This window comes from Euprymna scolopes, chromosome 6, assembly GCF_053919585.1.
Source record: "Euprymna scolopes isolate OS-2025 chromosome 6, ASM5391958v1, whole genome shotgun sequence".
Taxonomy (NCBI): Eukaryota; Metazoa; Mollusca; class Cephalopoda; order Sepiida; family Sepiolidae; genus Euprymna; species Euprymna scolopes.
The window spans coordinates 6,265,928-6,280,243 of record NC_136487.1 but is presented as its reverse complement, the minus strand read 5'-3'; the positions used below and the strand labels follow the sequence as shown (position 1 = coordinate 6,280,243).

Sequence of the window (14,316 nt, the reverse complement as noted above, 5' to 3'; positions counted from 1 at the left end):
TCCTCTCTAGGGCAATTGCTCTCGACATATCAAAGGCCTTCGATAAGGTTTGGCATAAAGGCCTACTACACAAGATTTCCAGCTACGGTATAACTGGAAATGTTTTCTCAATCATTAAGTCATTTCTCTCAGATAGGCTCATAAGAGTAGTGGTTGATGGGCAGAAATCAGAGGCCCACAGTATTAATACTGGAGTCCCTCAGGGGTCCATACTGGGCCCAACTCTCTTCCTGATCTACATCAATGATCTCCCAAAACACATACTAAAATCATTCGTTGACATCTATGCTGATGACACGACCATCTATGGCAACACATCAAAGGGCGTAAATGATGATGTTCTCTCTGATTCTCTCTCCTCTGATCTTGAGCGCGTGGTACAGTGGGAAAAGAGGTGGCTGGTTACCTTTAATGCATCTAAGACCAAGCTCCTATCTCTACATCATAAACGCTCTGATCCCCATCTGGCATTAATTGAAATGGATGGCTCTCGTATAGTGGAGGCCCCAGGTTTTGATAAGCTCCTGGGTTTGACCTTTACACCTGATCTTAAATGGAACACATACATCAAGTCTGTGGCCAAAGTCACTGGGAAAATGGTGGGATCCTTCTACCGCTCCAGAAGATATCTCACTAATGATGCAATTCTCTATCTATATAAGAGCCAAGTACGTCCAAAGATGGAGTACTGCTGCCACATCTGGGCGGGAGCTGCTAAAAAGAGCCTATCCTGCCTTGACAGAGTACAAAATAGACTTTGTGGCTTGGTGGGGGATGCCCTTTTCTCTACCCTGCAACCTCTTTCCCCACGAGGCGTTTTGGCAAGGATGCACGGTGCTGTACAATGCCCTGTTCGTATTTGAACCAGGGAAACGATCGTCTGGAGATCTGAGCATGGCACATTCTCCACAGACCTCCCACAACCGTGCCTATTTTATCCCTGACTCCTTATCCCAAGCGCCTTACTTGGTTGATACAGGAGCAGCTTGCAGCATTTGGCCACTAAAACTCCTCACTGAGAAGCCCCACGTACAGTAAAATTTCTCGTTCCCTTGACTTGGAATTACGTAGAGACTTTAGGTGGGTTTTTACGATGGCTGATTTGCCCTATTCCATTATAGGCATGAACTTTCTGCATCACTTCAACCTATTAGTTGACATACGCAGACAACAGCTGATAGATGCTAATACGGAACTCTCCGTCACGGGTTCAAAATCGAACTTCACATCTATCGGCCCTGTATTTTTCATCGCTTCTGCCAATGATCCATGTCCTACATTATTAAACTCCTACCCGGAGTTAACTAACTTGAATTTTGTTGTGAGTGAACCACCTCACTCAACGGCTCACCATATTGAGACCACAGGTGCTCCTGTATTCTCACGACCTCGACGCCTCCCTGCTGACAAACTTAAAGCAGCGAAGGCAGAGTTCAACCATATGCTGCAACTGGGAATCATACGCTCCTCGTCCAGTCCATGGGTTTCTTCTTTGCATATGGTCCTGAAACGTTCCAGAGATGGGCGTTCGACTGGGGACTACCGACGATTGAATGCCACTACGGTACCCGATCGTTATCCAATCCCACGCATACAGGACTTTGCTTCTTCACTGCACGGTTGTAAGACCTTCTCCAAACTAGATTTGGTTAAGGCATACCATCAGATTCCAGTGAATTCAGCCGACATCCCGAAAACTGCTGTAACAACTCCGTTTGGAGCGTTTGAATTTTTAACTATGCCTTTTGGTTTGCGAAACGCAGCTAGTACCTTTCAACGCTTCATGGACGAGGTAGTGTGTGATTTAAACTTCGTCTATAACTACATAGACAACATTCTAGTGGTAAGTGCCTCACCCGAGGAACATGTCACTCACCTCCGCCTACTGTTCGAACGGTTTCAATAGTACCAGGTGAGAATTAACCTTGAAAATTTGTTTTTGGGGCTTCAGAGTTAGTTTTCCTGGACCACATCATCAGCCCAGAGGGTACATCTCCCTTACCTGAAAAGGTTAAGGCTCTACAAGACCTTAAACCACCCACTTCACTTCGCCAAATAAGGCACTTCCTCGGCCTGCTTCATCCCACACTGTGCGGATCTCTTGTATCCTCTTTCTGACTTATTACGTAACAGGAAGAAGAAAAATGAGCAGATTTCGTTGAATGATATTCAGCTGAAAGCCTTTAAAGAAGTGAAGGAGAAACTAGCAACACATACATTACTTGCACATCCTGTGCCTGATGCCCAGTTTTTACTGGTTGTGGATGCATTGGGCACAGCTGTAGGTGCAGTGTTGCAACAATAGCACCAACAACAACTACAACCCCTTGCATATTTTTCGAGGCAGCTGGAACCGGCAGAACAACATTACAGCACGTTTGACCGCCAACTCCTAGTTATGTACCTCCAGTGAAACACTTTCAGCATTCACTCGAGGGCCGACAATTTGTGATCTACACTGATCACCGTCCGCTTACATTCACACTGCGTGCTAAACCGGACAAATATTCACCTCGCGAAACTCGTCACTTGGATTCGGACACGCAGATCATATGTGATACTTCAACAGATTCACCTAGACTGTTTGTTCCCATGACTCATCATAGAGCTGTCCTTGACACACTACACAATCTGGCACACCCCGGATGCAAAGCCACAGTGAAGCTGATTATAGCTAGATTTTTATGGCCTAATATGAGGCGTGACACATTCCTGCGTTTCCTGTCAGACATCAAAGGTGCACAACCATATTCGTGCACCCCTGGGAACATTCAGCACCCCAGATGCTCGGTTCAGCCATGTTCACATCGATCTGGTTGGACCATGGCCAGTCAGCCAGGGATATACTTATCTCCTGACCTGCGTAGATGATTTCACACGGCCTGAAACTATTCCCCTAAAGGACATTTCGGCTGAATCTGTAGCGCGAGCCCTTATATCGGGCTGGATATCATGCTATGGAGTCCCCACAACAATTACCACAGACCGTGGAGCCCAGTTTGAATTCCACCTGTTCCAGGAACTTTCCAGATCAAACGTATTCGAACAACAAGCTATCACCCAGCTTCGAACGGGATGATAGAACGCTTCCATCGACAATTGAAAGCTTTCTTATGCACTTACCCTGACCAACAGCGATCGAGTGAATACATACCTGTTGTCCTTCTTGGCTGTCGTGCAGCTATCAAAGAGGACCTTGGATACTCTCCAGCCGAACTTGTCTGTGGAGTACCTCTATCACTGCCAGGTCAGATGCTGATCCCGATAGAACGAGGATTGTCAGATCTAGCTCTCACCCATGAAACCTAGGGAACAGACTATAAAATCTTCGGTCCCCAAAGACATTTCTTCATTGACACACATATTTTTTAGAAAAGACTGTGAAAGCCCCTCTAACACTGCCTTATACTGGTCCTTATCGCGTGTTATCACGCACTTCTAAACTTTTCACCCTGGATATTAGGAGCAAAAAAGAAACAGCATCTGTTGACAGAGTGAAAAGAGCTTTTCTTGGTCAGAAACACAAGACACACATATCCCACCTACATTCACACAGCATACACCTGAAGTGAATACTGAAAATGAAAACTATGTCACTACTACACATAGTGGCCGCCGTATACATTGGCCAAAAAAATTATGCAAAACTTTGTTTATTTAAGCCCCTGTTAATTCGGTTTTAAAAAAAAAAAACTTTCTATTCTCATTACCCCTTTATATATTCTTTCTTTGGCAACATAAACTTCCAGACATTACGTTGCCTTGTGTTCTGTATTTTTCTAAAGACTGCTACTTTTTTATTTTTCTTCATCGGCTTTTCACCTAAGCAGGGGGTGATGTAGCAGTTAACAAACTATTTACTATAAGCGGATCAATGCCTGGTGCCAAAATGATTCGGCCGCACTGACCAATCCGTTGGCAGGGTGCATTGATTTGAGCTGTCCCCATAAGGACTATTTTTAGCCCTTTGGGATCTCAGCTGTGATCGCCAGAGAGACGCCAGCAAGCGACCTATACAGACCTCTCTCACTTACCCCTCCCACTGCTACTTGTTGACGACTGCAGTCTGATGGCAGACGACACCTTCAAACAGACATTTACACTTTTTTTCTCTCCAGTTTGAGATACAATCTCGCCTTTTTAAAATAAACCCTTTATTATTGTTTTGTTAAAAACAATGTTGTTTGGTCTTGTGTTTATTTAAGTAATTATTAGGAGAGAAATGCACAACATTTCCCTCCTATAAAACCAAAACGTAGATTCCATGAACAAAGCTTCTTTCTTAGAAGTGCACGCCTGTGGAACTCTGTTCCGTCTACTTGTTTCCCACCTAACTACAACCTGGATGTCTTCAAGTCCAACATAAACAAATTCCTGATGAACTGCCTCCTTAAGTAAGACACTTTATCAAATCTCAACACTAACGTACTGTACACGCAATAACCCTTATCCCCAAGTGGCTTCCAGGCCTTGATAAGTGGCGACCACCTTGTAAAAAAAAAAAAAAAAAAAAAAAAAAAAAATGAAAGGTTAAACACATTATCAATATCGTTAGAAATTATTTCAATAGTCCCAAACAATTTTTGATTTAATTATGCATCGTAAGTAGTTCTTTCCCAATTATATAATCTTCCGAGCAAAAAAAAATGTGATTGGATGGGGCATATTTCTCATTATCAACATTTCCTGAATTTATTTGGCCTCTTTGTTCACATCGTTTAAAAGTATCGATATAAAACTTTTTAACCAAATCGTTTTTGTTCTTTATTTTTAAATTTTTATGGAAGTGCAACCGATTATCTCTCTTTTTTTCTCACTCCCAAGTCTTAGGAAATGTTTCTTCACTTTGGAAGATTATATTGATAGATTTTAAGAATTCCTCTCTAAGTTATTTTTTTGTTTATTTTTATGCTTTTAGATAAAGTTTGTAGTACAAATTGTTTAACTGTTAACATTTTAACTAATTTGATGAATGTGATTTTCTGTTTTCTTATCAACACAAAAAATGCACATAGTCTTTGAAGGTTCAAGAATTTAGGAGCCAAAACCTCATTTTGAGTCATTTAAAGGTTTAGAATCCTTTTTTTCCTTTCCATTATCTCAGCTAAATAAAGAAAATAAAAAAATTTATTCCAAGATGATCTCATTAGTTTCTTGATAAATTTCATAGAACAGGAAAACCATATCTTTTTATATATATATATATATATATATATATATATATATATATATATATATAAATTCGTATTATTGTCTGTTTGTTCACAATTTGATTACTATATACAAAACGTGTCTTTAAGCTTTCATTTATTTCTATATATAGTATGATAGTTGCAAAAATATACAATTAAGAGATCACCTTATTTTACTAAACAGCGATATCTTAATGTTTTTAGCAAGAGAATTATTTTAAGTATTCTATTTAAAATTGATATTTAATAAATTTTAAACAACAATTATATTGATAATATATTTGATTTAATTTATTTTGGAATTTAATATTTCCAACAGCGACCAACTTGGCCGGGCCCTGCGGGGCTTGGCAACAAAGTGTAGTATCTGTTCTGACAGATACTGCAAGCAAAGACCATTGCCCCTGTGGCAATGAGTTTCTGGTTCATGTAGGGGCAACCCTATATACCAAAAGACTCTCGCTATCCAGCTCCCATTTCCCACCTCTCGGGAGCTGGTCCCCCATCCCCCTTCTCCTCCCCCCTCTCCACATTAAAAAATGACTTTATGCCTAATTTATTATTGTGGGGAAGCAAATAAATACAGACCTATTTTTTTTTTTTTTCTTAGAGTTATTTGCCCCTAGATGCTATGCATAAAAAAAAACAAACGTTCACCAAACATCATTTGGTAATTTCATTAAGTTTCTAGCTGGAAAAATAATTCCGTGTAGATAGAAAAATGTTTGGCTTTTATTTATTTATTTTTTTAAATATTCAAACAAAAAAAAAAACCACTTACGAAAAAAACTGAAAAGATTTCATTTGTTTGTTTTATTTTATTCCTTAAACGGCAATACAGAAATCGGTAATTTTTTACCATGTAATCCAGCGTTGTTTAATGCCTAAAAAAAAATGAAGATCCACTGCACCCCCCTCTAAATTCCACAATTTACTTTTTTTTCCTCTTTTTTTTCGTTAATTTCATTGATTACAAACTTAATTTTCTAATTAAAAAGGTAACTTTACATGACGTGACCCAGCAGCGTTTAACCTCTAAAAAATGGAGATCTACTTTTTTTCAACCTAATACATTGAAACAGCCTTTATAAATATTATGAGAGAAGAAATTTTGAAAAAAAAAAAAATAGTAACATGTTAGTGAGGGGATTACTTTTCTACATAAATTTAACGTAAAATGAGCACCCACTTTTTGGCCACCAAGCGTTTAATGAGACATGTCACTTTTAGCATTTTTTCAAGTTTGGTGATTGAGGGGGATGGCAAAATCTAACGAATACAATTTTTTTTCTGGTGGGTGGAGGGGATTATATTGGAAACATAAAATAACAATAAATTTAATTATTTTTTATGAGACCATTCTCTACTTTCACCTAACAATTTAATAAAACAAACCCTAAAATATGACAAATTCAATTTTTTTTTTTTTGGGGGGGGTTACATTAGAAACATAAAACGACAAATAAAAAGCAAATCGACCCCCCCCCCCAAAAAAAAGCAAATTTCCTTTATTTACAAAAAATGTAAAAAAAAGTGCCCATACAAAAAATAAAGGTAAATATGTAGTTTAGCGGCGTAAATTATTTGACAGAGAAAAAAATTATAAAAACTATTTTTATATAAAACATTATTAGACCCAAAGGCTGAAATAAAAAAAAATTCATTTTTGTTTTTTTTTATCATTTTTTTATTAGACTAAATGTGCACGCTTTACATATTTAAAATTTGGCCTTTTTTAGGCTCTTTCATTACAAAAAAAATATATGGCGGCCAAAAACATAGTTCATGAAAAAGCTTAAAAGGGCCAATTTGCCAAACCTTAGAAAGGCCAAATTTAAAAAGCAATATAGTGGCGTCGAATAATAAATATAAAAGTGGCGTCGAATAATAAATATAAATGATGAAAAAATAACAAAAATGAAAATTTTTTTCTAGTTTTATTTCAGCCTTTGGGTCTAACAATGTGTTTTATATAAAAATAGTTTTTATAATTTTTTGTCTGTCAAATAATTTACGCCTCTAAACTACACATTTACCAAAATAAAAAATAAATGCACGCATTAATGTTTATAAACGTTATTTTTTACATTCACAAAATCGTAAGTTTTCTTAGCACAGTGATCCCTTCTGCTAAAATATCTGGTGGAGAGAGTATTAGATACTTCTTTTTGGGGGCGATTACATTTACATATTTTTTATTCACTCTTTTATTTTTGAAATTGTTGTGGAAGTATCAACGTTACTCATGATGAAAATGATTAGTATAGCAGGTGTGTTTCAAATGGAACTTCATATCAACCCAGGTAACGCCGGGTACCCATGCTATTTTCTATAGAATCTTTTTTTTTTAATTAGATTTTTATTGTATTTTTTTTTTTTTTTCTTTTTCAGTAAAAGTGATATCTTATGTCTTGTAACATTTATTCTCAAAATAATTTGAACATTGCATGATTACCAATTATTGCAAATATTAAAACAAAATCTGGTGTTTGTGTAGATTAGTGATCTTTTAAACTAACACATTTCAGGTGAAAATATTACGTATTTATGTGTCATGTCAAAATTAGTATAAATTCTGAAAATTACAAAAAATGATCCTGTATGTGCTAGAAGTATTTTAAATAATTAAAAAAACAAAAACAGTCACAATTATGTTCTGAGATCTTGTGTTTACAAATAATAGTATGTATTTAAAATCTAGGATAACTTAGAATTTTGTATTATTTGGATTCATTGGACTATTCTCATCTTGAGTGATTTTCACAGCGTTCCGGTCGATGTAACTCCCGACCTTCTTCAGGTGTATCTTGTCAAACTCTGGAATTTGGACGGAATTTCGAATGGAGACTTTTATTTACCTCATGGGGGTTAGTATGCTCTTGTTCCCACAGCTATGGCTGAATAGAGGTCTTAGGTAATTTGCAATTGTATTTTTTAAAACCTCTATGGCTAATGGAACATGCTAACACCGTGAAATAAATAAAGGGCTCTGTTCAAAATTCTGTCCAAATTCCCAAGTTCGACAGAAACATTCCCAAATTTGATAATATACACCTGGAGAAGGTCAGAGGTTACATTGACCAAAACGTTGTGAAAATCACATTCAAGATGAGAACAGTAGTCCGATGAATCCAAATGATAACAATTAACCAATCCTCATGTCAAAAATTCAGGAAAGTCAGAATTTGTTGCAACTTGCAAAATTATTGATTGCACGTACCTCCACTTAATTTTGCAAACTCTCAATATTAAAACATACAATAAAAACATTAAAACATACAATAAAAATATTAAAACATACAATAAAACGCTATAAAGCATGAAACTTAATTTTTGTTTTTACTTGTAATTATTTTTCTAATGGATCATTTTTGGTAAATTTTTAAATTTATGCTAATTTTGACATGACACATTTGTATATAGTAATGTTTTCACCTGATATGTGTTAGTTTAAATGATCATTAATGTAAACGAGCACAAAAAAATTTTTCTGTAAAATTTTTTGTGCTTAGAATATTTTGAGTTTATGAACCTTTTTATTTTACTGCTTTTTCACCAATTTTCGTGCTCATTTTTTTTTTTTTTTTTTTTTTTTTGCGATGGACTTTTTTCTTTACAGGAATCCACGCATTCCATTATTTTTACATTGAATTTTATATTTAAAATTTTATTCGGCTGAAAAGCTTGAATTTTTTTTTTTTTTTATCTTTCAAAATCAATTTTAATTCCACTAAAATAATCTATTTTATTCTCTTTAAAACTTTATTGGTAAAATGTTGCTATTAGGATTGACTAAGATTTTATAAGATATTTTCATTAATTTTAAAATTTTATGCATTTTATTGGAGACTTGTTTAATAGTAAGAAATTGAAATAATTTGCGATTGAAGAGTTTTGGTTTCACATACTCCTAGGATATTTGGGGTTTTAAGTGAAATAATGATTTCGACGTTGTCAAAATTTGTTCTAAAATAAAATTATTTTTTGTTGAAATTATTAAGTTGATTTTAAAATACAAGAAATTTAAAAAGAGGATAAAGTTGTTATTTATGAAACGCAAAAACAATCCTTCCAAATATGTACACTGTCTTTTTCTTCTTTTTTTAATAATTTTTTCACATAAATCAGATGCTTTTTTTTCAAAATACACTTTATAAAGAAAACGAAAAACAGGACACATATATATGCTACACGAATGGATGTTGTACTATTGTCTGTGCGTTTTGTATAACATTTAAGTTGTCAACAATATTGAAGATGGGGAATGTCAATGTATGTTTTGGAAAATCAGTGTGAAAATGTGTGCTTTTTTATGAAAAGCATTTATGGATCTAATGATTCGTAAATACTCTGTCTCTAAAATCCATTGTTATTTTCAAGTCAATAATATTTTATTAACAACTAATCAATATGCATGAATTTGTGGCATCATTTATGTTTTTCTTTTTTTTATTTTCATCAATAAATTAAAACTATTTAACTTTGCTATTTTTCATTTGATACAAATTCAATTTGATTTTCTAAGTAAATTTACTTTATTTAGAAATATATTGCAATTGCTCAAGTTTTTTATATTAAAATTATAATGGGTGTATATGTGTGTATATATATATATATATATTCCACATTTAACTATTTATATTTAATAGCTTTTGAATCATGTTATTTCAAGTTTAAATGTTTATTCATTTTATGCAAAACTGATTTTAATTGTAAGAACATGCATTATTTTTTATTTAGCGAGTATACATAGACTGAATTTGAAAATAGATTATAAACACTGCAAAAGAGTCATATTTGGATTCATCGGACTACTGTTATCTTGAGTGCTATTTTCACAACATTTTGGTCAATGTAACCTTCGATCTTCTTCAGGTGTATCTTGTCAAACTCAAGAATATTTATGTTGAACTCGGGAATTCAGACAGAATTTGAACAGAACATTTCATTTACTTTGTGGGGGTAGCATGCTCGTGTTCTGTCAGCCATGATTGGATAGAGGTTCTAAGTAAGTCACAGTTGTATTTTTCATGGCATAGTGATTAGAGTACTTGGAAAAATCAATTTTAAAAGTGACCTTCTTCTGAAAGTTGAATTTTCAGTGTGGACGAACGAAAGATACAATTACAAATTACTTAGGACCTCTATCCAATCATGGCTGACGGAATAAGAGAATGCTACTCCACTGAAGTAAATAAAGGGTTCCATTCTAAATTCCTGAGTTCGATAAGATACAGCTGAAGAAGGTCGGAGGTTACATTGACCGACTGAAATGTGAAAATCACACTCAAGATGAGAACTGTAGTCTGATGAATCTAAATAATACGAATAAGCAAAAATCCTCATCCCCAAAATTCCAAAACGTCACTTCAGATGTTTATTGTTTGAGGAGTTTTTAGATGAGTATTAATTATTTATATCATTTGGATGAGTATTATTTATATCATTTCGACTACTATTCTCATCTGGAGTGTTATTCTCACAAAGTTTGAGTTGATGTAACCGTTGACTTTTTTAAGATGTATCTTGGTAAACTTGAAAGATCCCAGATTTTAACAAGATATACCTGAAGAAGGTCGGAAGTTTCATTGACTGAAACATTGCGAAAATAACACTCAAGGTGACAACTATTGTTTGAATAATAGAAATATATTTTTATTGCCTGATGATTTGTATTTAGATAATTGCTATAAAACTTGTAAGAACAAATTCTAGATATTAAATAACTTGTAGTTTGTCAAGAAATTGCTTCATGTTGAAGTTTTTTAAAATTTTTTTCTTCCCAGTTTATTATTTGACAAGAATAGTTAATGTTTTTTTTTTTTTTTGTTTCTCCACAGTATCCAAATCAAAGATGATGATGAAAGCAGTATAAAACACAGTATCGTTCAAACGCTTGTGTCTCCACCAGGACCATTACCGTCCACATCGTCTCGCACTCCTGCCAGTCCAGCTAGGAGCAGCTTCAGCCGAAAGTACAGCCTCATCTCTGAAGAATCAGCTGAAGAAGAAAGTGGCTGCGAGGAGATTGACTTTAAGAGTGTTCGTTCTGCGGAAAACTTGATGAATTGCAACAAGCGAGCTTCATCTGTTGAGCATATGTTTTCTTTGGATACATCTGCTGTCCGCCGGCCTCTTCATTCTGTGGCCAGCTCTCCACAACTTCTCAATCAGATCTCGGAAGAACGTGAATCGGATGAAGAGGAAGACGTTCCTCTTCCTGTACTACCAATTTCCCTGTCATCATCCACTTCCTCCAAAGTAACGTCGAGGAATATTTATGGCTGCCGTGCTAATATGGCTTCTCCTGAACTTCTACATAAATACGAACAGCATAAGAAGCGCCGTGCCACTGGCCAACGGGGCACAAGTTGCAGCAGCTCTGATGCCAGTGATACGGACGATACAGACAGCATCGCTCGAAAGGAGAAGTTGAAGCACAAGTTTGCAACACGACGTGACAGCAGTGACCATTCAAGTGACAACGATGGACCAGGTGGAGTTGGTGGGAATTCTGGGGGTAGTCGCTCTGTAGGACAAGGTGGCAGCACTGGAGACAACAAAAGTCCAAATAATAAGTCGAATGACAAAAACCAGCAAGATAATAAATCCTCTGGCAATAAAGATAACAAAGGTTCTGGCGGGAAAAGTTCTAAAGGGACCGATCCAAAAAACAATGATACTTGCAATCATGACTGCGGAGACAGCAGCGGAGACAGCAATCAACCCCAGGACGTGCTTGCCAACTCCAATTCTGGTTGCAGTTCCCGACTAAGTGGAATCAGCATCAATAGCTGCGAGATGAAAATCTCCAATTCTTTGATGTCATCCAACAACAGCTTCTCAAAGCTGTGCATTGAGGACCATCTGTGCTCAGAGCAGCTGGACTGCAAGCGAGCAAAACAAAGGGCCCCTAATGACTTGGACGTGAATTATCTAAATGAACTCAATGCTCAGATCTGGGAGGTGAAATCCCGTGCAAACAATGAGTCTAAAGAAACCTCCAAGACGCCATTGCCAGAGGATGTGTTGTCGATATGCTCGGCAGATTGTAGTCTCCATATTCGAAAAGGCAAGCGATTTGGACGCCGCATCAAAACTGACATCAACCGAAATGGCCTGAAGCCTGGCTTTTGCAAGATGACTGGCTCGTCCAAGTCTAGCAATTCGGTCAAGGTAGAAACAAAATGCTGTTCACTTGTCTAACGTTGTTGTTGTTGTTGCTGCTATTATTAGGATAATATTGACTCATTAAATTATATCTATTAAAAAAAAAAGCTTCCACTTCGACAGTTGATTTCGTATTTGGAGCAGTGGCTTGTGTTTTATTTTTTATTATTGGTAATTGCCCCCACACCACCCTCTTAAAGAATCCTACCATTTCAGCTTCCCACCATCCCTGTCTCTATTCTGACATGACTACCACCATCATCATACCTGTCATCAGCATCATTTTCATCGCTTTTTGAAGCTTGCTAGAAGACAAAAAATGGCAAAACATATTTTATAGTTTTGATCTCTCTCTCTCTCTCTCTCTCTCTATATATATATATATATATATATATATATATATAAGTATGTGGGTTACAGAAGATTAGAAAAACATTCGTACCATTGGTTTAAAATCTCAAACAAACGGAACCAATATCTGGTCGCTTTATCAAGATAAACAAGAGATTGGAGAGTGTCTGACATGGCGATCCGATATTGGTCTTTGTTTTTAATTTGAAACCGGTGGTACTAATGGTTTTATCTGCTCTAACACAAAATATTATACTCTCATTTTGATATTTTCTTTATAATTGAGCACTCTACTTGTGTTCTCTCGCACTAACCACTGTATGTATTGATATATATATATATATATATACTAGCAGGCTGCCTGGCATTGCTGGTCATAAACTATGCATAAATATTTTAATTTGTGCAGATTTTTTATTAAATTCTCTAATTCTCTAATGATTATTATCCAATATATAATAATGATTACAACAGTTAAAAAGAAAATATTAAGTACCATCCGCTAGAATCAAAACCAAAACGTTTTGCACCCCAGCCTTTGTCGTTATCTCCCCAACGTCGTTACCGTCTAAACTAGCAACTTTGAGCTATAAATGTTTTATTTTGCACACATGCAAAAGTAACAGCAGGAGTAATGTTTTATTAGACTTACTCTGCTAAAAACCAAATCGAAAACGTGCCATAGGTCTAAATACCCTATATATCAAATTTGAATTTTGTAGACAAAATATTCAGAGAGTAGGTTGGTAGAGAATTTTAGCACACACACTGACAAGGTCACTTATATATATATATATATATATATATATATATATATATATGTATAATATTTCTGTGTGATAGAACATTTTATTATGCAGAATATAGAAACTATGCATAAATCAAATTCAGCGTAATAGTGAAACTGAACCAATTATCTAATAAGAAAGCATAAAAAATGAATAATTAACACTTGTTTTTCAAAGGAATATGCAAATTAGTTAATCTTCATGATTGAGTATATCAAGAAGTTTGTTTTAATTTTAAATAGAAAAAGTAGGTTTTTAATATCAATGTCAGAACGTGAAAAAACTCAACTTTGTATATATATATATATATATATAAGACAGTTTGTATGTGTGTGAGTTTTCTTATGGACTCCAAAGTGGCTGGGGCGATTTAAAAAAAAAAAAAAAAAAAAAATTACACGAATAGGTTTTGTATTGGAATGCCCCCCCCCCCGATAAATGTCAAAAATCGATAATCAAAAAAATCCGATTAAAGAAGGAACAGTCCAATTTTGACAAAAGTCAACACTCTCATACAGCCTAACATTACAAGTGCATTTAAGAAGTTTTATCACTGCACAAGCAGAAGAGCCCAGCATATTAAATCAATAGTAGGTTTTCTGATAAGATAGGGGTGCATTCGAAATTAATGTTTCTGTTTAGAGTACAATTGAATCATCATACTTGACATCTGCATCTTAAACTTTTGAGCCATTATATAAAAGTAATTTTATGAAATCAACCATAGGTTGTCTATAGTGCAATATATCATGAACTAAGTCACTGTAGGGAGGTATGTACTTCCTCTCAGTGCACCATGATGTGTCCGTGATTAG

The 14,316-nt window shown here is 35.4% G+C and overlaps 1 protein-coding gene across 6 annotated transcripts in view; it reads left to right on the top strand.

Moving 5' to 3' along the window:
• LOC145277479 (SNF-related serine/threonine-protein kinase-like) overlaps positions 1 to 12,469 on the top strand; it is a 307,515-nt gene extending 295,046 nt beyond the window's left edge. For all 6 annotated transcript variants that reach the window (XM_080128848.1, XM_080128846.1, XM_080128847.1 and 3 more), the window contains one exon: positions 11,033 to 12,469. In XM_080128848.1, the coding sequence (XP_079984974.1) occupies positions 11,033 to 12,398 (1,366 nt within the window). In that variant the 3' untranslated portion in view covers positions 12,399 to 12,469. The remainder of the gene's footprint in view (positions 1 to 11,032) is intronic.
• The last annotated feature ends 1,847 nt before the right edge of the window (positions 12,470 to 14,316 follow it).